General features: G+C 55.1%; 1 protein-coding gene across 1 annotated transcript; it reads left to right on the forward strand.

The window, feature by feature from the left end:
* Positions 1–707: 707 nt before the first annotated feature.
* On the forward strand, positions 708–22,492 carry LOC113997604 (zinc finger protein 883-like). Its single transcript, XM_039386549.1, is given in 3 exon segments — positions 708–890; positions 6,570–7,522; positions 21,593–22,492. Coding segments are annotated over 3 exon segments (1,959 nt in total). The 3' UTR covers positions 22,416–22,492.
* The last annotated feature ends 703 nt before the right edge of the window (positions 22,493–23,195 follow it).

Genomic DNA, 23,195 nt, shown 5'->3' on the forward strand with positions numbered 1-23,195 from the left:
GAACCCCCCAATCTCCCTCAAGGACCCTCAAAACCGTCTGGGACCCCTTAAACCCCCCAGAGACCCCAAAACTGCCTAAAAGGTCCCCGCAAAGCCCCTCAGGACCCTCAAACCTCCTCACAGACCCCAAAGCCCACCTGGGAAACCTGAAATCTCCTCAGAAACCAAAACCCCCTCAGAGACCCCCAAACCCCTTCAGGGACCTTCAATTTCCCCCCCGAGTCCCCTCAGGACACTGAATCCCCTCAGGGACCCCTAAAAACGTCTCCGGGAACCCCGAACTCCTCCGCTAAACCCTCCCGAGCCCTTCAACCCACAGCCGCGCTCCCCGTAGCCCCCGAGGGGATCCCCAGACCCCGCTCTCGCCGCCCCCCCCGCCAGACTCACAACGACAAACAGACCCCGCCGCAATCACGGAATCCCGGAAGCCAAAATGGCGCTGGCTCTGCGCGCGCACCGCCTGGACTGACCCGCGCCGCAGCCAATCAGCGCGCGGCCACGGCCCCTGCCCGCATTCCGCCACGCCTTCGCCGCGCGCGGTGCATTGTGGGAGTTGTAGTCCTTGCGGCAGGCGAGGGTAGGACTTTTTGGTTTTTAGCTTTTCTGCCTTTATTTTCTCCTTTCTTTTTTTCCTTTTCTTTCTATTTTCTTTCTTCTTTATTTATTCCTCGTCTTGTCTTTCGTCAACTCACGTGCAAAGGGCCGCTATGATCGTCCGCAAGGACTACAACTCCCACAGCGCACCGCGCAAAGCGCAGGCGCGGCGGCGAACGTGCGGGCAGGGGCCGCGCGCTGATTGGCTGCGGTGGTGTTTTCTGAACGCGGTGCGCGCGCAGAGCGTCGCCTTGGCTTCCGGGAATCGGGGATGGCGCCGGGACCTTCAGTTCGCTGTAAGATCTGGCGGGGACTGTGGCGAGAGCGGGGCTCTGGGGATCCCCTCGGGGGCTGCGGGGAGCGCGGGTGTGGGTGGAAAGGCTGGAGGGCTCGGAAGGGTTTAGCGCGCAGGTTCGGGGGTTCTCGGGGACGTTTTGAGAGGTCCCTGAGGGGGTTCGGTGTCTTGAGGGGACTCGGGGGGAGGTTGAAGGTCCCTGAAGGGGGTTTGGGGGTCTCCGAGGGAGTTTTAGTTTCTGAGGAGATTTGGGGGGTCCCAGGTGGGCTTTGGGGATCTCTGAAGACGTTTGAGGGTCCTGGGGGGCTTTGCGGGGACCTTTTAGGCAGTTTTGGGGTCTCTGGGGGGTTTAAGGGGTCCCAGACGGTTTTGAGGGTCCTTGAGGGAGATTGGGGGGTCCCTGAATGGGCTTGGGGGGTCCCAGGTGGGTTTTGCGGGTCACTGGGAGGGTTTAGGGGGTGCTGGGGAGGGATGAGGTCTCTGAGGGGATTTGAGGGGACCTTGAGGAGGTTTCGATGGGTCGAGGGGGGCATTTCATGGGTTTTGAGGGGATTTTGTGGAGTCCCCTAAAGCCCAGCAGTGGGTTCATGGGGTCCCCCAGCCCTCAGGGGTCCTAGGGATGCTTCCCAAAATCCAGGGGAGGGAGATGTACCACATCTGGGTAAGGGGATCCCAGTGCCCCCAGTGTATCCCAATGACCTCCCAGTGACCCTCAGTACAGCCCAGTAACCCCCTCAGTGACCATCCAGTGTGTCCCAGTGACCTCCCACTGCTTTCAAGTATGGGCCAGTGATCCTCCAGTGAGCACCCAGTAACCTCCCAGTGTGCCCCAGTTCACCTCCCTGTCCCCCAGTGTGTCCTGGTATCCCTCCAGTAACTCCCCAGTTCTCCACCAGTGACCCCAGTGTGCCCCAGTTCACCTCCAGTCCCTCCCAGTGCCATCCCAGTGTCTTTCAGTAACCCCCCAGTCCCTCCCAGTCCCCCCTGGTTCCCCGCAGTGTGTCCCAGTATCCTCCAGGAATCACCCAGTGCCCCCCAAAACCCCCCAGCTGTCCCCAACCTGTCCCCAGATGCCCTTGGCCTTTCTGTGTGAGTGGGAGGGGGTCGTTTTTGTGGTCAAAGGGTCCAAGGGGGGGCTCCTGGAGTGAGATGGAGGGTTGGGGACATCAGGGATGGGGTTTGGGGACAGTGGGGAGGGGTTTGGGGACAGTGGAATTGGGGGTTCCAAGGGGAGAAATGGGGCTGTGGGAAGTCCCTGGGAAAATTGGAGACACCAGGGGGGTCTCAGGGTGTCAAGGGGGGAACTGGGGACACCAAGAGGGTCTTGGGGACACCGGGGGGGTCTCAGGACTCACCTGCTCATGGTGCAGCCCCTTCGCTCCCACCCAAGCCCCTCTAACTCCCCCCAAATGTCCTCTAACCTCCATTTTCCCTTTAATCCCCTCCCCCCACAGATCCCTTTGATGCCCCAATGCCCCCAAAACCTGTTTTAACTCCCCCAAATACACCCAAAGACCCCCAAAACCCCCCAAATCACCTTCCATCCAACCCCTCCAGATCCCCCCAAATCTCCCCCAGCCCCCACCTCAAATCCCTTCCAACCCCCCCCAAAGAGGATCAACCCCGGCACCCTGGGACAGGAACCAGTGGGCTGTACGGGTGGCACTGGGCTGTACTGGAGGGCATGGGGGCTCAGGTGTCGCAGGACAACGTGTCCCAGCTCCATGAGAGATCTGGGGGCATGAGAGGTACTGGTCTGGTCCCTGGGTCTGTCCTGGTCGGTGCTGGTTTGTCACCCAATCCCCAAAGCCCCTCCCCAGCTCCCCCAGGACCCTCCCGGACCCCAAAGCCCCCCAGGCCCCCCCAGGCCCCTGACTTGGTCCCGCTGCCCCTTGAGCATCTCCAGCTCCTGCAGAACCAGGCATTTCTTTGCTCCCCAGGGTCGTTCCCACACCCAGAATGGAATCTGGAGGCAGCAGGATGTGCACAGGGCTCCCATTTCCTACAGTGCAAAGGGGCTGCAGGGAATGATTCCCCTGCTCTTGCAAATCTGCCAAAAGCTGCAGGGCACAGGAGGGGGAGCTTCAGGAATTTGCTGGCATTGGGAGTGGAGCTCACAGGGTATTGAGAGGAACATATCCCTCAAATACAGTCTCTGTGCATACACAAGATCTGTCTGGACAGGCAGGTAAAGCAATAATCAGATATATTCTGTATCATATATCTGGCACATATTCTATAGAATCCATCCTTAGCTATTGTATGATATATAGAATCATAGAATCATAGAATTGGGTTGGAAAAGACCTCCAAGATCATCAAGTCCAACCCCTGATCCAACTCCAGTTACTATATCATGGCACTAAGGGCCACGTCCAATCTCTTTTTAAAAACCTCCAGGGATGGTGAATCCACCACCTCTCTGGGTAGGCCGTTCCAATGCCTGATAACCCTCTCTGTAAAGAATTTCTTCCTAACATCTAACCTAAACCTCCCCTGGCAGAGCTTGAGCCCATGTCCCCTTGTCCTATTGTTGGTTGCCTGGGAGAAGAGACCAACCCCCACCTGGCTATAACTTCCATTCAGGTGGTTGAAGAGAGTGATGAGGTCACCTCTAAGCCTTCTCTTCTCCAGACTAAACAACCCCAGCTCCCTCAGCCTCTCCCCATAGGACTTGTGCTCCAGTCCCTTCACCAGCCTCGTTGCTCTTCTCTGGACTTGCTCCAGCACCTCAATATCCTTCCTGAACTGAGGGGCCCAGAGCTGAACACAATACTCAAGGTGTGGCCTCACCAACACAGAGCACAGGGGAAGGATCACTTCCCTGCTCCTGCTGGCCACACTGTTCATGATGCAGGCCAGGATGCCATTGGCCTTCTTGGCCACCTGGGCACACTGCTGGCTCATGTTCAGCCTCCTGTCGATCAGCACCCCCAGGTCCCTTTCTGCCTGGCTGCTCTCCCAAGCCATCTGCCTCTGTGCCCCAGGGCCTGTAGCGGGCTGCAGGGGGGTTTGTTGTGGCCAAGTGGCCGGACCGGCACTTTGGCTTTATTTGAACTTCATTCCCATTGGATCAGACCAGCTATTCCAAGTCTATCCCCGAATCCCTCTGCCAGCCGCTCCTGCCTTCCAGGCAAGCGGTCGACACTTCCCCACCAAACTTGGTGTTTGTCATCAGCAAAATTTTTTGCTGATGATTGGATAAATCCCTCTCTAAATCATTCAATCACGATGTTATTAATTCAACAGGACTGGACCCAAACACACAGACACCCTGGGACACTCAATGGCTGACCGGCTGCAGCTGGATGGATCGCCGCTCCATTAAACAACACTCTCTGGGGGCCGGTGGACCCCTCCGCCCAGCTCCTGACCCAGCACAGAGTGCCCCTGTCCAAGCCGTGGGCTGCCAGCTTTTCCAGGAGTATATTATGGGAGACAGTGTCAAAGGCTTTGCTGAAATCCAGACAGACACATCCACAGCCTTCCTCTCACCCACCAGGTGGGTCACCTGATCGTAAAAGGAGATCAGGTTGGTCAAACAGGATCGACCCCTCCTAAACCCATGCTGGCTGGGTCTGATCCCTTGTCCATCCTGTAGCTGCTGTGTGATTTCACACAGGATAATCTGCTCCATAATTCTGCCAGGCACCAAGGTCAGGCTGACAGGCCTGGAGTTACCCGGGTCAGCCTTGCAGCCTTTTTTATGGATTGGGGTGATATTTGCCAACTTAATTAAGATAATAATATTTATAAGATATTACAAGTAATAAGCAATAATAAGGCAAGTGTCCTCCTTAGGGACACACTTCAGAAGGGACCTTGCACTTGATCCCCCCCCTCTTCAGCTTCGAGCCACCTGGTGCCACAGAGGGGGACAGAGCTCCTGTGGAACATTCTATTCCACTGACACAGAGCAAGGAATAAACCCCAACTATTGCCTGGGTTTGTTCCCTGGGGGTCTCTGCAGCAGCAGGCACAGCCCCACACTGAGTGCTCTGGGCTGTGCAGGCATTTGTGGTTCTGCCTGTCTCCCACACACAAAACAGTCTGGTTAGTGCTGCCCTCAGGAAACCCCCCCAATATTAAATTCAGTCCCCATCATGTAGTCGTGAAAGAAGTTGTCAGTGAATTTGCCAGAAAGCATGAAAAATAGAAGAGCACACAGTTATACACAAATACAGGTAATTACTGTTCTGACCACACATTCCAGATTAATTTGGTGCAGTGATAATAAAAATCATAAACCCACGTAACGCTGTGCAAGAGAACACAGATTGACCAAGTGAAGTCAGACATTAACAGAGATAAATTCGAGAAGGTCAGCAGTGCACTGTTTTACTCCTGCTAGCACTTGTGGACAGTGTGACTGACTTCATGTACAGGATGGACGTACCTGTGCCCCGGGGCTGCCAGTGCCATGGTGGGCAGCAGGAACCACAGGGGATGGTGCCAGTGAGGCAAAGAGCCACAGCCACAGATTGGCTTCTGTGTCTGGGCCAGCAGAATGGATTCTGTCATTCCATTTGCATGGCCCATTGCAGCTCAACAATTTCAGTGTCTGACTGCCCAGGATTCTCTCACACTGAACTTCACAGAGCAGCCTTTGGCACTGGTAGGCAAAAGTAGCCTTTAATCCTTGCAAACGTGGAAACTGCACATCCCAGGATATTGGCACAGCACAGCAGAGGAGTCCAGTTGTCAGAAAGGATGGCAGGGGAGAAGTGGAAGGAGAAAGCATTTGCACACCAAAGCACAGGGGTAATGATCAAGGCCTGAAGTCCAGTGAATTCATATTTATTCTCTACACTGAAACTAGGAAGAAAAAAATTGTGTTTAAAGTGACACTACGTTAATTCAGTTTTTGATTAATATATAACAATTCAATCAGGTGCTCATGAAGTGACCTCACTCCCCTCATCCTCCCAATTAAACACCTTTTTTTTGGCTGAATCTTCATATTCTGGAGTATATTTTGGCTGAATCTTAACATTTTGCAGTTTGGGGAGGGGTTCATCTTGCTATTTCTGAGGGGCTTTTTGCGTGAATCTTGTTAGTGGTTTGGGTTTTTCTGGGCTGAATCTTTGTGTTTTGGAGGTTTTTATGGACACAGGATGCCTGGTGAGTTCTAGAGATGGACTTGGGCAGGAGGAACCCCCAAACCAACGTGCTCAGCCCTTGTTTTCCCCCCATCAGGATTTGTCCTTCCCAAAGCTTGGGCGGATGGAGGAGGAGGCTGCGAGGAAGAGGAAGATGCCTTGGTCCCCCCAGGCAGGTGAGGAGGAAGGCAGTGTCCCTTTGGGCGGGTGTTGTGCTGGCTCTGTCAGCCGAGCATGGCCCCGGCTGCAGGACAACCCCGCTGGCGCCGCCGTCCTGCCGGGGCCGGAGTTGGGGGGATGTCCTTGGCCTTCCCTGTGGGCCGGAGGCAAATCCCCTCCTGTCCTTCTTGCTTCCTGCCCCAGGCCCCGAGCTGAGGACGGAGAGCCCGGAGGACAAATCCCCCCGTGAGAGCCTGGTGGGAGAGGCCGTTTTGAAGGGCTCCCCGGCGCAGGAAGGCAGCGGGGAGGAAAAGGGCCGGAGATCCCCCCGCAGGAGGGGCTCCAAAGCCAGCCCAGGGTGCTCTGAGGAGGAAAGAGCCAGCCTGTGCCGGGAAGGCAGCCGGAGCTTGAGGGGGAGCTCTGAGCTGGTGGTCCCTGAGCAGCCTCCCAGCAGGGAGAAGCCCTTCAGGTGCTTGGAATGTGGGAAGAGTTTCAGGAAGAGCTCCGACCTCCTCACCCACCTGCACATCCACACTGGGGCACGGCCCTACACGTGTGGGGAATGTGGGAAGAGCTTCAACTGCAGCTCCATCCTGATCCAACATCAGCGCATCCACACTGGGGAACGACCCTACACGTGTGGGGAATGTGGGAAGAGCTTCAACTGCAGCTCCCACCTTATCCAACATCAGCACATCCACACTGGGGAACGGCCCTACACGTGTGGGGAATGTGGGAAGAGATTCAGGCAGAGGTCCACCCTCGTCAAGCACCAGCACATCCACACTGGGCAGAAGCCCTACAAGTGTGGGGAATGTGGGAAGAGCTTCAGCTGCAACTCCATCCTGATCCAACATCAGCGCATCCACACTGGGGAACGGCCCTACACGTGTGGGGAGTGCGGGAAGAGATTCAGGCAGAGGTCCACCCTCGTCAAGCACCAGCACATCCACACTGGGCAGAAGCCCTACAAGTGTGAGGAATGTGGGAAGAGCTTTAGGCAGAGGTCTGGAATGATCCTACACCAGCGCATCCACAGTAGGCAGAAGCCCTACAAGTGTGGGGAATGTGGGCAGAGCTTTAGCCAGTGCTTTGAACTGATCCTACACCAGCGCATCCACACTGGGGAACGGCCGTATGTGTGTGGGGAATGTGGGAAGAGGTTTCAGACCCTCTCACATCTCCTCAGTCATGAGCAGACACACACGGATGAGAGGCCCTTCCTCTGCACCGACTGTGGGAAGAGCTTCAGCCAGAACTCCTACCTCATCACCCACCGGCGCATTCACACCGGGGAGAGGCCCTACAAGTGTGGGGAGTGTGGGAAGAGCTTCACTGAGAGCTCTAAGTTGACCAGACACCAACGGACCCACCGGCAAGGGAAGCCCTCGAGTGCCCCGACTGCAGGAAGAGCTTCGGCCGCTGCTTCCACCCCCAATGAACCCCCTGATGGGGAGGCAACCCCTGGAGTCCAGTGACTGTCAGTCCATCCCTTTTGACCACAAAGGGCCAGTCCCCTTTCCCAGGGGCAGCTTCTTCCAACAGAACCCTTCCTGGGGGTGTGTGGAGATTCCTGCCTTGGCTGGGGACCCCCCAAGGTCACTGCTGGAGGTTGAGAGCAGAGATCTCCCCACGAGCGTTGGTCTGGGGGAGTTCCATCCATCTCTAATTAAGAATTATTGCTTTGGTGCCAGCTTTAGTAGAATTGCTTCAACAATTGCTTTCTTATCCTGTACTCCTGGTAGTTTTAGTGTTTCTATTGTGCAGTAAATAATTCTGATGAAGATCTTTTGTCTGATCATTTGTATCCCTAAATCATTCCTTTCTATCAATAGATCTGATTTGCCATCATTAAAAGCTGGGGGACAAAAGCGGTTCAGTCACACTTCTTTAATTCCTCTAAACTGAAAGTGTTGGCATGATCCAAGGCTGAGATTGGATCCAGCAGCCCCCAGCACCCCACAGGAAATTGGAAGCTCAGGGGGCCACCCTGCTTTGCCAACACCCCTGTGCCCAAAGACCCCCATAGGACCATCTGACCCACCAGGCCACCCTCCCTTTTCCACCCTTCTCCCTATTCCTTCCACTTTTCCATAGTCCCCTCAATCCCCACCTCACCCCTGGATTACTCTGGGGGTCCCAACCCCCATTTTTCCCTCCTCTCACATCTTCCACATCATCCCCCCAATCCCCAGCTCCCTCCAACTCAACTTGGGGTCCCAGCACCCCCAAAAAAAGGGGTTAGGTGGGATCCTGGGTGGGCTCTGACTATGTTTGGGGGGTTCTCCAGGGCCTGTGTGGAGATTTAGGGAGGTCCCAGCACCTTTTGGGGTGAGCTGGGTACATTTTAAGGGGCAGGTGCCCCACCAAGACCCTCCCAGAGGGGTTGACACAGGGGGAACAAAGGGAGGTCCCCATTCCCGATCCATCCCGGGGCCGGTTCTGCCCCCCCAAACTCGGCTCCACTCCTTGGGATCCCCCCAAGCGCCTCCCCCACTGCCCCCCAATAACCAGGACTGGGGAGAACTGGGAAGCTTTACTGGGATCACTGGGAGCAGCCGGGCAGAGGCAGAGTGACAGCAGGGGAGGGGGGACACACGACCCCCCAAAATCCTCACGGGGACAGGAGGGGTCCAGGCTGGGCCCGAGGCCCCGGGGAGGGGCTGCGGCCGCCGCCGGCTCAGGAGCTCTGTGGGGAGAGAAAAGGGGGGGACACCGGGGTGGGGGACAGGGGGGACACCGGGATACACCGAGACCCAAACTGGATCCAGTGGGACCAGAACTGGGGAACAGGGATCATACTGGGAGCACCTGGCAGCATGTTGGAGGCAACTGGGATATACTGGGAGTGACTGGAACCACAGTAGGGGTGACTGGGAGCAACTGGAACCACACTGGGGGCAACTGGGATCATACTGGGAGCAACCAGGCCCCTACTGGGGTCATACTGGGATCATACTGGGAGTGACTGCAATAATCCTGGGAGTGTGTGAGAGGGACTGCAGCCATACTGGGGATGAGTGGAATCAAACTGGCTTCATACTGGACGTGTCGGGAAGTCACTGGTATCATACTGGTGGCAACTGTGATTGTACTGGGATCATAATGGATCAGACTAGGATCATACTGGGAGCAACTGGTTCTATGCTAGGGGCAACTGGGAGCTACTAGGATCCCACTGGGAGGAACTGGGAGCAACTGGGACCATGCTGGGCACAACTGGGATCATATTGGGAGCAACTGGGCCCACAGTGAAGGTGGCTGGGGTCATACTGGGAGTGACTGGGAGCATTCTGAGGGCAGTTGGGACCATGTTGGCGCAACTGGGATATACTGGGAGCAAGTGGGATCATGCTGGAAGTGACTGGGGTCATACTGGGAGTGACTGGGAGCATTCTGAGGGCAGTTGGGACCATGTTGGCGCAACTGGGATATACTGGGAGCAAGTGGGATCATGCTGGAAGTGACTGGGATCATACTGGGAGTGACTAGGACCCCACTGGCGGTGACTGGGAGTGGCTGTGAGCAACTGGGATCATGCTGGAAGCTACTGGGAGCATTCAGGAGTGAGTGGGACAACACTGGGGGCAACTGGGATATACTGGGAGAGACCAGGAGTGACTGGGATCATACTGGGACTGCCTGGGAGTGTACTGGGACTGACTGGGAGCATGCTGAGGTCAGCTGGGATATACTGGGAGAGACTGGGAGTGACAGGGATCATACTGGGAGTGACTGGAACTACAGTGGGGTAACTGGGAGCAAGTGGGACCCTGCTGGGGGCAAATGGTTTTATCCTGGGAGTGCCAGGGAATGTCTGGGTTCATCCTGGGTGTGACTGACACCATATAGGGGGTCACTGGGATCAGACTGGAGTCATACTGGGATGGACTGGGAGAGACTGGAACTACAGTGGGGTGACTGGGAGCAACTGGGACCATGCAGGGGGTAACTTGGATCCTACTAGGAGAGACTGGGATCATACTGGGACTGACTGGGAGCATGTTGGAGGCAACTGGGATATACTGGGAGTGGCTGGGAGTGACTGGGATTATACTGGGAGTGACTGGAACCATAGTAGGGGTGAATGGGAGCAAGTGAAACCATGCTGGGGGCAACTGGGATCCTACTGGGAGCAGCTGGGCCCCTGCTGGGGTCATACTGGGATCATACTGGGAGTGACTGCAATAATACTGGGGGGTGTGTGTGTGAGAGGGACTGCAGCCATACTGGGGATGACTGGGATCAAACTGGCTTTGTACTGGAAGTGTCTGGAAGTTACTGGGATCATACTGGGGGTGACTGGATTCATACTGGGATCATACTGGGAGCAACTGGGACCATGCAGGGGGCAAATGGCATCCTCCAGGGAGTGACTGGGGCCAGACTGGACTCAGACTGGGAGTCCCTGAGAGGGAAAGGAACCATCCTGGGTGAGGGGCTGGGAGCAACTGGGACCACCTAGGGGGCAACTGGGATCCTATTGGGAGTGACTGGGAGTGACTGGGATCATAGTGGGAGTGACCAGCACCATACTGGAATCACAGTGGGAGTGACTGTAAGGGACCAGGATCAAACTGGGAGTGGCTGGAACTACACAGGGGGGAACTGGGAGCCAGTGGGGCCAGGCTGGAAGCCAACTGGGAACATACTTGGGGCAACTGGAATCATGCTGGAAGCAACTGGGAGTAACTGGGAGTGACAGGGTGCATGCTGGAGGCAACTGGCATAAACTGGGAGTGACTGGGATCATCCTGATGGAAACTGGAACCATCCTGGGGCAAGTGGAAGTAACTGGGTATGACTATGAGCATGCTGAGGGCAACTGGGATATACTGGGAGTGTCTGCAACCATCCTGGGGGTGACTGGGACCACATGGGGAGTGACTTGGACCATGCTGGGGGCAACTGGGAGCAACTGGGAGTGACTGGATCTACAGTGGGGAAACTTGGATTGACTGGGACCATGCTGGGGGAAGACTGGGATCATACTTGGATTGACTGGATCTATGCTGGAGGCAACTGGGACAAACTGGGACCATGCAGGGGGTAACTGCAATTGTACAGGGATCATACTGGGACCATACTGGGATCACATCAGGATCATACTGCGAGCGACTGGGTCTGTGCTAGGGGCAACTGGGAGCAACTGGAATCAAACTGGGAGGAACTGGGAGGTACTGGGACCCTGCTGGGGACAACTGGTAGCAACTGGGATCCCACTGGGAGGAACTGGGAGCAACTGGGACCATGCTGGGCACAACTAGGATCATATTGGGAGCAACTGGGCCCACAGTGAAGGTGGCTGGGGTCATACTGGGAGTGACTGGGAGCATTCTGAGGGCAGTTGGGACCATGTTGGCACAACCCATCACTGGTTGCCAAAGTCATCCCATACCTAAAATAAACCTGAAACTCTGCTTTTCAGTTAACCTGCTGCCTTGCAGTCAAATTTTCAGACAGTGCAATTACAAACAACAAGAAGAGGATCAAACTGCATTCAGCAGGTGTTTTTTGGAAAAAATCCTAAAATTTCCTGGTGTTGCCAATCAAAACAGCTGTTTAAATGACACTTTTATGAATCCCAAAAATCCAATGGGATTGAACAAGCTCTTGGGAGAAGACAACCTGCCGGCATATCTAAATTGTCTTTGGATTTGCTGCAACATTAGAAAACAGACATTAACTTGGAACTGGCAAGATCAGCATGAAAAATCCAATAGACTAATATGGGAGTTGGTTGTTGTGAGGAGAACAAAGTTTCTTGGTCTTCAGCTGATATTGCCAAAATGACAAATTTAAGTATCAACAACAGTATCTCAGATGTATTTTGGAGCTCAAGCCACCCATCAAAGTGTTTACTGGCAACAAAGGGAACGCTAATCCTGATTTTCAATCAGAGAGTTTATTCACTGTTCTAACTAAACATACTTGGAGTTATGTTTGGCCTTAATACTGCTAAAAACCAATACAGATTCTCTGCCAGTAAAATAAGGGACTGGGAAAAACACTGTGACCACTTCTCTCCCCACACCACCCAGTGGCAAACACAAGAGACCCATGTGTGGGCTTGTGTAGGTTGCACTGACAAATATTAATTAGGTATTTTACTCAGAGAGTCTCTTCACTGGGTAGTAAAATAAATCTTCTGGGAGGAAAATTGTGATTTTCCACAGAAATTTTTGTTGTCGGGTTCCAGTGACAATGCCTAATTAACATCCATTTATATCCCAACCATTACTGACCTTTCACTGGACTTTGTTAACTATTGAGACAAATACTCAAGACCTTTGTGTTCTTTTTTCACCTTTTAAAATTAGTTTACAACAGAAGGAGCTGCAAAAACATCCTACAGTTTTCTTCAAACACTTTAAAGTAAAAAAAAAGACTATGAAATTACAGGACAAAACTTTTTCTTCATCCTCTTTTCAGGCAGGCCAAGATCACAACAGTTGTAAAGTGTTCTGCCGTGTGTTCCCTCATCATTTCTTACTTGGTCATCTTGACCTTGTTTATCTGTCCATCTGCACACACCTTTGGCAGCAACCCTGCAGCAACCCCGCAGCCCAAAAGAGACAGAACACTCTTCCCAAGAGGGAATTGCCCTCCCACCCTCCCACCTTCTGTATTGGACAGAGAGTGGTTTTCTTGCTCCTGCCCCTGCCTTGCCACAACTTGGCACGGCAGGAGTTAGCTCGTGAAATCAGAGCAGGGAAGTCCTCAGATGGCAACACTGAAACTGCCCAGGAGGATGTCAGCAGAGCCCTGCCTTACATGACATGGGGTGCAACCGCTCATGGGATGAGCTTCTACACACGGAAACAACCACAGGAGTCATGGTAGGAGTGACTGGGAGCAACTGGAACCACGCTGGGGAAGTGGGGTCATACTGGGAACGGGTGGGCCTGTGCTGGGGTCATCCTGGGATCATACTGGGGGTGACTGGACTCATCCTGGGATCATACTGGGAGCAACTGGGAGCATAAAGGGTGCAACTGGGAGTGACTGGAAGTGCAATGGGGCAACTGGGATTGACTGGGACCATGCTGGGGGAAGACTGGGATCATACTTGGATTGACAGGGTCTGTGCCGTAGGCAACTGGGAGCAACTGGGACCATGCAGGGGGAACTGCAATCATCCTGGGATCATCCTGGAATCCCCATAGCCCCCCAAGCACCTCCTAAACCCACTCAGAGTCCACCCAGGACTCCACCCAACCCCTTTTCTGGGGGACTTCTCTGGGCACTGGTGGTGCTGGGAGCCCCCCCAGCTGCGGGCGAGGAGCTCTCGGGTGAGTGGGGGGTGGGAAGGGGGAGGTCGGTGGGAAAAGGGGGGTCAGAGGGGATAAAGGGGTGGTGGGACCCCAGACTGACTGAGTGGGAGGGGAGTGGGACTCCCCAAAAGTGGAGGGGGACGGATCTGAGGTTTGGGAGATGATGGAAAAGGGGTGGGAGAGGTCAGAAGAGTGGGGAAAAACGAGGGTGGGACCCCCAAACTGAGCATGAGGGGGCTGGGGAGTGGGGGATGATGTGGAAGGGGTGGGAGAGTGTGGGAACAAGTGGAGTCACTTTGCACCTGCATTGAGTTAATGGGAATCCAAAGAGTTGTTCTGGTTCCCAAAGCTTTTACACTTCCTCCCAGTAATGATTTGATGGGATCGACTCCCAAAGCAGAAACTAAAACTGTCTTCTTGATTGTCTTTGGTGTTGTTCTTCCGGCCCTCAGTGACTCCTGTCTGTGCCAGTGTGCCAACCTGCCAGGGGTGAAGATGCTGCGCTCCAGCGCAGGGGGAGCGTCCCTGAAAGGCTGCGACTCTGAGGACCCATCAGGCCTTCAAGCTAATCTGGAAGGTGAGAAGCTTTTGCCTTGTCAATCTGTGCCAACTGAAGCCTGTGTTTGTGCATTTCCATGGCCCAGAAAAGGTCCAGCTGTGGTTTGTCCAACCCTGAGAAGGGCCCACAAGGGCTGCACTGAGTCTGTGACCATCTCAGCCCCAAAGCCCCTCGTCCTCCTCCAATTCACACAGCTCTGAGGCAGCACCAGTGTGGAGCTGCTGTGTTTCTGCCTGGTTTTCCTCACAGAACTCCTTTCTGTGTGTGTTCCAGGTGCCAGCCTGAAAGGAGTGGCCATGGAGGGCAGTCAGATGACAGGAATTACCCTCCGAGTTGCAAAGGTGAAAAATGCCAAACTAAAGAACTGTAACCTCGGGGGAGCAACGTTGGCAGGAACTGATTGGGAAGTGAGTTGGGATTCATTTTCCATCCTGTTCCTTTCTCTCCTCTAGTCAGCTGGGAATTTGGGGGATTGCTGGCTTTTGGCTGACCTCTCCAGCTTCAGCCTACAATGGAGTTCAGGTAAATGGACTTCAAGTAAAGCTTTGAACAGAGTTCTGGGTGCATTCCATTGACACTTCTTTTTCTTTTCCCCTTCCAAATTGTGACCTATCAGGTTGTGACCTCCAGGAAGCCAATTTGAGGGGCTCTGATGTGAAAGGAGCCATCTTTGAAGAGATGCTGACCCCCCTGCACATGTCCCAGAGCGTCAGATAGGGAAGAGAAGACGTCGAAGAGGAAGGATTCCAAACATTTGTTGTGATTTTCTTCACCTCCTCCCCTTCCTGAGTTAGAAGGAACGGTTATTAGACAACTTCCATTTGCAGTAGTGCCTAAGTAGACTCTTTCTGATCACTTTTGGGGAGGGAGTTTTTGTTTCAGAGGTGGAAACATGAGGTTTCTCCCTTTGTGAAGAGAGTGAGGAAGTGGGCTGGTTCTGAAACCAGAAAGTGGGGCTGGTTTGGGGGGGAGGGTTCAAGACTTTCATTGTTTAGCATTGCCTGACTTTGGAATGCATTTTAATGTCTAAAGCACAATATATGCAATTCTATTTGTTAAGTCTGTAGCTGCAATATGAATAGAAAATGTTATTGCTGTATAGTAGCAAACAAAGTGGAGGTTTAGAGGTAGACAAGTGTATTTACAGTCCGTGTCTTCATTCCTGCAGGGTGTTAATGCCAGGGGTGGTCACACAGTGCCCATGGGATGTGTTCAGGTCTCTGCTGGGGTGGAAACAGTGGGGAACTGTCCTCAGAGGTCCTAAATTGCTGTGGAGTGGTTGGAGTGCAGGGTTAGAGCAGCTTTATCCCCTCAAATGTGCAGAGGAAGCTGCTGCCCCTGCCCAGAGCCCGGATTGAGTTCCCCCTGGAAGATCCCTGGGCAGAAATGGGATGTCTCAGTCAATGCTCTCCAAATGAGTGTGGAATTGCACTCTCAATCCCAGCTGGGAAGAAAAATTCCCCTGCTTCCACATGTCCTGAGCACTCCAGACTGGAGTTCCTGTAGCTTTTTCCTTCTTTGTTGGGAATTCAATGGACAGAGGAAAACACAGAAGTGTCCCCAAAGCAGAGAGAAGCTCTGGGGCCACAGCACCTGCTCCCCTTCTTCTCATCCCTTCAGCAGATGAAGAAATGGCCCTGTTTCCCCTCAATGTACTGTGGAAATCCTCCTTGAAAGCATGGGCATAATCCCATTTGCCAGCCAGATCCACTCTGGGCTGCCTAAAGTGGCTGTAAAAGCCTCTTGCCTGGGGCCAAGTGCCCCTTCCACACTTGCTTTACCTGTGGAAAAAAGCAGGAAAAGCTGTTTTTTGTGTGAGCACCCTTTGTGTCTCAGTGTTTGTGATCTTGGGAACCCTCACAAACCTGGAAAAATGCCAGATTATCGGTTGTCTTAAGATTTGTACCTGGAGATTGTTTTGATATGTGTTTATATCTTCCTTGAAAATACAACTGATAGAAAAAATGTAAAAAAAAAAAAAAAAAAAAAAAAAAAAAAAAAAAAAAAAAAAAAAAAAAAAAAAAAAAAAAGGAAAAAAAATGGAAAAAAAGAAAAAAGAAAAAAAGGAAGAAAAAAGAGAAAAAGCAGAAAAAGGAGAAAAAAGAGAAAAAAGACAGAAAAAATGAGAAAAAAGAGAAAAAAAGACATGAAAAACTAAGAAAAATGAGACAAATAATAAAAAAGAAAGAAAAAAGGAAAAAACGAAAAAAGAAAAAGAGAAAGAAAAAAGAAAAAAGGGTAAAAAATAAAGCAGAAAGAAAAAAGAACAAAAAAGAAGGAATAAGGAACAAAAGCCTTATTACCCTCACTCCGCTCACGTGCAAATGGCCGCTGTGACCCGCCGCAAGGACTACAACTCCCGTGGTGCCCCGCGCGGGGCGCAGCCGCGGCGGCGGGCGTGCGGGGGCGTGGCCGCGCGCTGATTGGCTGCGGCGGTGTTCTCTAAGCGCGGTGCGCGCGCAGAGCGCCGTGTCGACTTCCGGGAGTCGTTGATGGCGGCGGGGCCCGCATTGTGCTGTAAGAGCTGTCGGGGGGTGCGGGAGAGCGGGGTCTGGGGATCCCCTCGGGGGCTGCGGGGAGCGCGGCTGTGGGTGGAAAGGCTGGAGGGCTCGGGAGGGTTTGGCGGGGGGGCTCGGGGGTTCCCGAGGGTCAGAGCGCAGGGCCTTGGAACCCTCTCGGGGGCCGCGGGGCCCGGGGGCCTCCCAAGATCCCGGATGTTCGATTCGATTCCGAGAAAGTCCCTCGGAAAAAAACATCAAAACCACCCAACAAAAAAAGAACCCTAAAAAAGGGAAAAGTGAGAAAAAGGTGAAGGAAAAACTGCAGGGGCCAGGATGATTTTATTGCTTTGCTTCAGTTTTTCCTTGGTCTCCTTCTCAGGTTTTCTGCTCTCTTCCTTTACAGAAAGCTCTTCTGCTGTTGTGTGGTTTTGGGGTCCCTGGGGGTTCCCTGAGGAGGTTTTGGGGGGTCTCTGAAGGTGTTTAGTGTCCGGAGGGGACTTAAGGGGGGGGGGGTTGACGGTCCCTGAATGGGTTTGGGAATCCCTGAGGGAGTTTTGGAATCTCCGAGGGAACTGGGAGGTCCTGGGGGGGCCTTTGGGGGGGGTCTTTGAAGCAGTTTTGTGGGTTTCTTGTGGGATTTTGGGAGTCCCAGACGGTTTTGAGGGTCCCTGAGGGGGTTTTGGGGGTCCCTGAAAAGGCCTGGGGATTCCAGGTGGGTTTTGCAGGTCACTGAGAGGGTTTAGGGGGTCCTGGGGGGGGGGATGAGGTCTCTGAGGGGATTTGAGGTGGTTTTGAGGAGGTTTCGATGGGTCCAGAGGTGGATTTCTGAGGGGATTTCAGGGGTTCTGAGGGGATTTTATGGGGTCTCTGTGTCAGCAGACCGACCCCAGGGAAAGGGGATCCCAATGCCTGCCCCGAACCCCAGAGACCCCCAAAACTCAGCACACAGAGACCCCCCAGGGGGTCCCGGGGGTCCCCTAAAGCCCAGCAGTGGGGTTCATGGGGTCCCCCAGCCCCCAGGGGAGGGGTCTGGGGGTTGCCCCCTAAAGTGCGGGGGGGAGATGAACCACATCTGGGTAAGGGGATCCCAGTGCCCCCAATATATCCCAGTGACCTCCCAGTGATCCTCAGTACAGCCCAGTAACCCCCTCAGTGACCACCCAGTGTGTCCCAGTGACCTCCCACTGCCCCCCAGTATGGCCCAGTGATCCTCCAGTGTGCACCCAGTAACCCCCAGTATGGCCCAGTAACCAGCCAGTGTCCCCCTGTGTGTCTTTGTAATCCCCCAGTAACTCCCCAGTCCCTCCCAGTGCCCTCCCAGTGTCCCTCAGTAACCCCCAGTCCCTCCCAGTGCCCCCTGGTTCCCCCCAGTGTGTCCCAGTACCCCCCAGTAATCCCCCAGTGCCCCACAAAGCCCCCCAACTGTCCCCAGTGTGTCCCCAGATGCCCTTGGCCTTTCTGTGAGCGTGGGGGGGGTGTTTTTGTGGTCAGAGGGTCCAGGGGGGGCTCCTGGGGTGAGATGGAGGGTTGGGGACATCAGGGATGAGGTTTGGGGACAGTGGAATTGGGGGTGTCAAGGGGGGAATTGGAAACACCAAAAGGGTCTTGGGGACATGAGGGGAGTCTCAGGACTGACCTGCTTGTAGGGAAGCCCCTCCTCTGCCCCTCTAGGCCCCATTAACCCCCCACCAAATGTCCCCCAACTCCCCTTTTTTTCCTTTAATCCCCTCCCCCCACAGATCCCTTTGACCCCCCAATGCCCACAAGACCCTTTTAACTCCCCCAAATGCACCCAAAGCCCCACCAAATCCCCATCCAACCCCTCCAGATCCCCCCAAATCTCCCCCAACTCTTCCTTCAAATCCCTCCCAACCCCCCCAAAGAGGGATCACCTGGCACCCTGGGACAGGAACACAGTGGGCTGTACTGGGGGCACTGGGCTGTACTGGGAGAGCACTGGGGGGGCTCAGGTGTCCCACAACATCGTGGTCCAGCTCCAGGAGAGATCCGGGGAGCAGTGAGGGGGTACTGGTCTGTCCTGGTCTGTCCTGGTCTGTACCCCCAATCCCCAGAGCGTGGCCAGGGGGCCAAGAGGGCCAGTGGATGGTGGCCTGGCTGAGGAAGAGTGTGGCAGCAGGAGCAGGGAAGTGATTGTTGGGCTGGAGTGAGCGCTGGTGAGGCCACCCCTGGAGTGCTGTGTCCAGCTCTGGGCCCTGAGTTGAGGAAGGCCCTGGAGGGGCTGGAGCAGGTGCAGAGAAGAGCAGCGAGGCTGGGGAGGGGAGTGGAGCACAAGTGGTGTGAGGAGAGGCTGAGGGAGCTGGGGGTGTTGAGGCTGGAGAAGAGGAGGCTCAGGGGAGACCTCCTGACTCTCTGCAAGTCCCTGCCAGGAGGTTGGAGCCAGGTGGGGTGGGGCTGTTCTGGCAGGAAGCAGCAGTAGGACAAGAGGGCTGGGTCTGGAGCTGTGCCAGGGGAGGTTTAGGTTGGATATTGGGAAGGAATTTTTTGCTGAGAGAGTAATGAGGCCTTGGAATGGGCTGGGCAGGGAGGGGGTGGAGTCCCCGTCCCTGGAGGTGTTGAAGGTGAGAGTGGATGTGGCCTCAGTGCCATGGTCTGGGAAGCACGGCGGGGTTGGATCCAGGGTTGGACTTGATGATCTCGGAGGTCTTTTCCAATGTGGCTGATTCTGTGATTCTCTGATTGCCATTCCTATGGCAGCACATGCTTGAGGCTCCATCCCCAGGGTGATGGAGATGTCTGTCCATATCTATCTGCAAGGTTAGTCTGTAAATGTGTGGTGTTAGAAAAGCAGGCTGAGTTCTGGGCTGGTTGTAGAAGGAGAAAGAAGCCCCCAGGCCAGTGCAAGCAGGCAGCCCTCAGCTTGCACCTGATGTCCCCTCCCTGCAGGTTCCTGTCCTTGAGCCCAGGCCCTGAGGTGAGGCTGAGAAGTGGCGTGGAGGTGAGCCCAGAGCTGTCCCTGAGGTGAGGCTGAGAATAAGTGCAAGGCAGAGGTGCTGCTGAGGAAGGAGAGCCCCGTGGTGGGGAAGGCACAAAGCTGTGTGTGCCCATCCCCGAGCAGGTGCTGTGTCCATCCCCTGTGTGCCAGGTGAGCTGGGGCTTTGCTGCAGAGCTGCGGGTGCTGATTTGAGCGGCTGCAAGTGCTGAGATGGTGGGCACCCAGGAACACCAACTGTGCCTGGCCACGGAGCCTGCAAGGAGGAGCAGGGACAGCCCTGGCAGTGTGGGGGGCCAGGTTGTCCCTGTGCCTTCCCCTGCAGGCCCTGGCTGTCCCTGCTGGGCCCCTGTCCATCCCCATCAGGTCCCTGCCCGTCCCCCCGGGCTGAGCTCCCCCCAGGAAGTGCCGTGGAGCTGAAGCTGCTGCCATCCCCCCCCTGCAGCCGCTGCCCCAGGCAAGGGAGCAGCAAAGGCAGGGCCAGGAGCAGAGGCAGCAGCAGGGGAGCCCTGGGGGGGCCGGGAAGCTCTTGTGTGGGGCAGGAAAGAGGCGCTGGGCACGAGGCCGGGGCTGTGCTGAGCAGGCCCAGCCCTCACATCCCCCCAGCCAACGCCGGCTGCCCGGGGGGCTTGGGAGGGACCCCCAGCCCGTGTGCCCCACACTGAGCTGGCAGAGAGAGAGCCAAGGGACAGGGATGTGGGCAGGGCCCCGGGTGAGGGACAGGCAGGGCCATTGCAGGGCAATGGTGAGGGCACAGCCTGTGGCAGCAGAGCTGCCCAGGGCCGGGGGCAGCCGGGGGTGTTGGTACCAGCCAGTGCTGGGGCCGAGCAGAGCACGAGGCCTCTTGCAGACCCCTGGAGCAGCCTCCCACTTGCCAGCCCCGCCCTGGTGGGGTGACACTGTCCCCTCCCTCCAGAACACTGCCCCAGAAATCTTTGTGGTGGCCTTTTGTGTACATTCCTGTTTTCTGATCCATCCTGGGGACCCAAGGGATCCTCTGCCATTCCATCCATGCAGCAGGAGTCACCCTCCTGCCCTTGACTCCCTGCAGAGGAACAAGTGCCCTCTCTCTGTTTGGGAGAAGCCAGATGCTGCCCCCGGGCCATCAGAAGTGGTGCTGAAGCCTCTTTCAGCCCAGCCCTGGGTGCAGTTTTCTCATCCCCTCACCGAGTGCCCGCTGCCCCAGCCGGCACTGACCAACCAGGGCGTTTGGCACACTGGGATTGGTGGTTTGGAGAAACAGCCCCGGACTGACAGGGGGCCAGATAAGCTCGAGGAACAGCCCTGGTGAGTTTTAAGTGAAACTACATTAATACAGCTCTTTATTAATATATAGCAACTCAGTTCAGTGCTCGTGAAATGACCTCACTCCCTTCAGCCTCCCAATTAAACACCTTTTTATTGGCTGAATCTTCATATTTTGGAGTATTTACTGGCTAAACTTTTACTTTTTGCAGTTTGAGGGGGGTTCATATCGATATTTCTGAGGGGTTTTTTTCCTGAATCTTGGTGGTTTTTGTTTTTCTGGGCTGAATCTTGGTGTTTTGGAGGTTTTTATGGACACAGGATGCCTGGTGAGTTCTAGAGATGGACTTGGGCAGGAGGAACCCCCAAGCCAACACACTCAGCCCTTGTTTTCCCCCCCATCAGGATTTGTCCTTCCCAAAGCTTGGGCGGATGGAGGAGGCTGCGAGGAAGAGGAAGATGCCTTGGTCCCCCCAGGCAGGTGAGGAGGAAGTCAGTGTCCCTTTGGGCGGGTGTTGTGCTGGCTCTGTCAGCCGAGCATGGCCCCGGCTGCAGGACAACCCCGCTGGCGCCGCCGTCCTGCCGGGGCCGGAGTTGGGGGGATGTCCTTGGCCTTCCCTGTGGGCCGGAGGCAAATCCCCTGCCTGTCCTTCTTGCTTCCTGCCCCAGGCCCCGAGGTGAGGACGGAGAGCCCGGAGGACAAATCCCCCCGTGAGACCCTGGTGGGAGAGGCCGTTTTGAAGGGCTCCCCGGCGCAGGAAGGCAGCGGGGAGGAAAAGGGCCGGAGATCCCCCCGCAGGAGGGGCTCCAAAGCCAGCCCAGGGTGCTCTGAGGAGGAAAGAGCCAGCCTGTGCCGGGAAGGCAGCCGGAGCTTGAGGGGGAGCTCTGAGCTGGTGGTCCCTGAGCAGCCTCCTAGCAGGGAGAAGCCCTTCAGGTGCTTGGAATGTGGGAAGAACTTCAGGCAGAGCTCCAACCTTCTCCAACACCAGCACATCCACAGTGGGGAACGGCCCTACCCATGTAGGGAATGTGAGAAGAGCTTCAGCCGGAGCTCCCACCTGATCCGACACCAGCTTATCCACACTGGAGAAAGGCCCTACACCTGTAGGGAATGTGGGAAGAGCTTCAGCCGGAGCTCCCACCTGATCCGACACCAGCGCATCCACACTGGGGAACTGCCCTACACGTGTGGAGAATGTGGGAAGAGCTTCAGCCAGAGCTCCAACCTCCTCACCCACCAGCGCACCCACACTGGGCAATGGCCCTACACGTGTGGGGAATGTGGGAAGAGCTTCAGGCAGAAGTCCCACTTCCTCATCCACCAGCGCATTCACACTGGGGAATGTCCCTACACATGTGGGGAATGTGGGAAGAGATTCAGGCAGAGCTCCCAGCTGAGCCAACACCAGATGATCCACACTGGGGAACGGCCGTACAAGTGCTTGGAGTGTGGGAAGAGGTTTCGGACCAGTTCAGAGCTCCTCGTGCACCAGCGGATGCACACGGATGAGAGGCCCTTCCGCTGCACCGACTGCGGGAAGGGCTTCAACCGTAACGGGAACCTCATCACCCACCGGCGCATCCACACTGGGGAAAGGCCCTACAAGTGTGGGGAGTGTGGGAAGACCTTTGCCCACAGCTCTGGCTTGACCTACCACCTAGGGACCCACCGGTAAGGGAAGCCCTGGGAGTGCCCTGACTGCGGGAAGAGTTTCGACCGCTGCTTCCACCCCGAATGAACCCCCTGATGGGGAGGCAACCCCTGGAGTCCAGTGACTGTCAGTCCATCCCTTTTGACCACAAAGGGCCAGTCCCCTTTCCCAGGGGCAGCTTCTTCCAACAGAACCCTTCCTGGGGGGTGTGTGGAGATTCCTGCCTTGGCTGGGGACCCCCCCGGTCACTCCTGGAGGTTGAGAGCAGAGATCTCCCCACGAGCGTTGGTCTGGGGGAGTTCCATCCATCTCCAATTAATAATCATTGCTTTTGTGCCAGCTTTAGTAGAATGGCTTCAACAATTGCTTTCATGTAGAGCACTATCCTATCTTATCCTGTGCTCCTGGTTGTTTTAGTGTTTCTATTGTGCAGTAAATAATTCTAATGAAGATCTTTTGTCTGATCATTTGTAACCCTAAATAATTCCTTTCTATCAATAGATGTGATTTGCCATCATTAAAATCTGGGAGACAAAGCTGGTTCACTCACACCTCTGTAATTCCTCTAAACTGAAAGTGTTGGCATGATCCAAGGCTGAGATTGGATCCAGCAGCCCCTACAACCCCACAGGAAGTTGGGAGCTCAGGGGGATCACCCCCTTTGCCAACTCCCCTGTGCCCAAAGACCCCCATGGGACTGTCAGACCCGCCAGACCACCTCCCCTTTTCCACCCTTCTCCCTGTTCCTCCCATTTTCCCATATTCCCATCAATCCCCAGTTTCCCTCTAAACAGTTTTGGGGGCCCAACCCCCACTTTTTACCCCCTCTCCTGTGGGCGCTGAAGGAGAAAATGAAGCTGCACACAC

The sequence above is a fragment of the Pipra filicauda genome, unplaced genomic scaffold (assembly GCF_003945595.2).
Source record: "Pipra filicauda isolate LSUMZ 115617 unplaced genomic scaffold, ASM394559v2 scaffold48_size3843733_pilon, whole genome shotgun sequence".
Lineage (NCBI taxonomy): Eukaryota > Metazoa > Chordata > Aves > Passeriformes > Pipridae > Pipra > Pipra filicauda.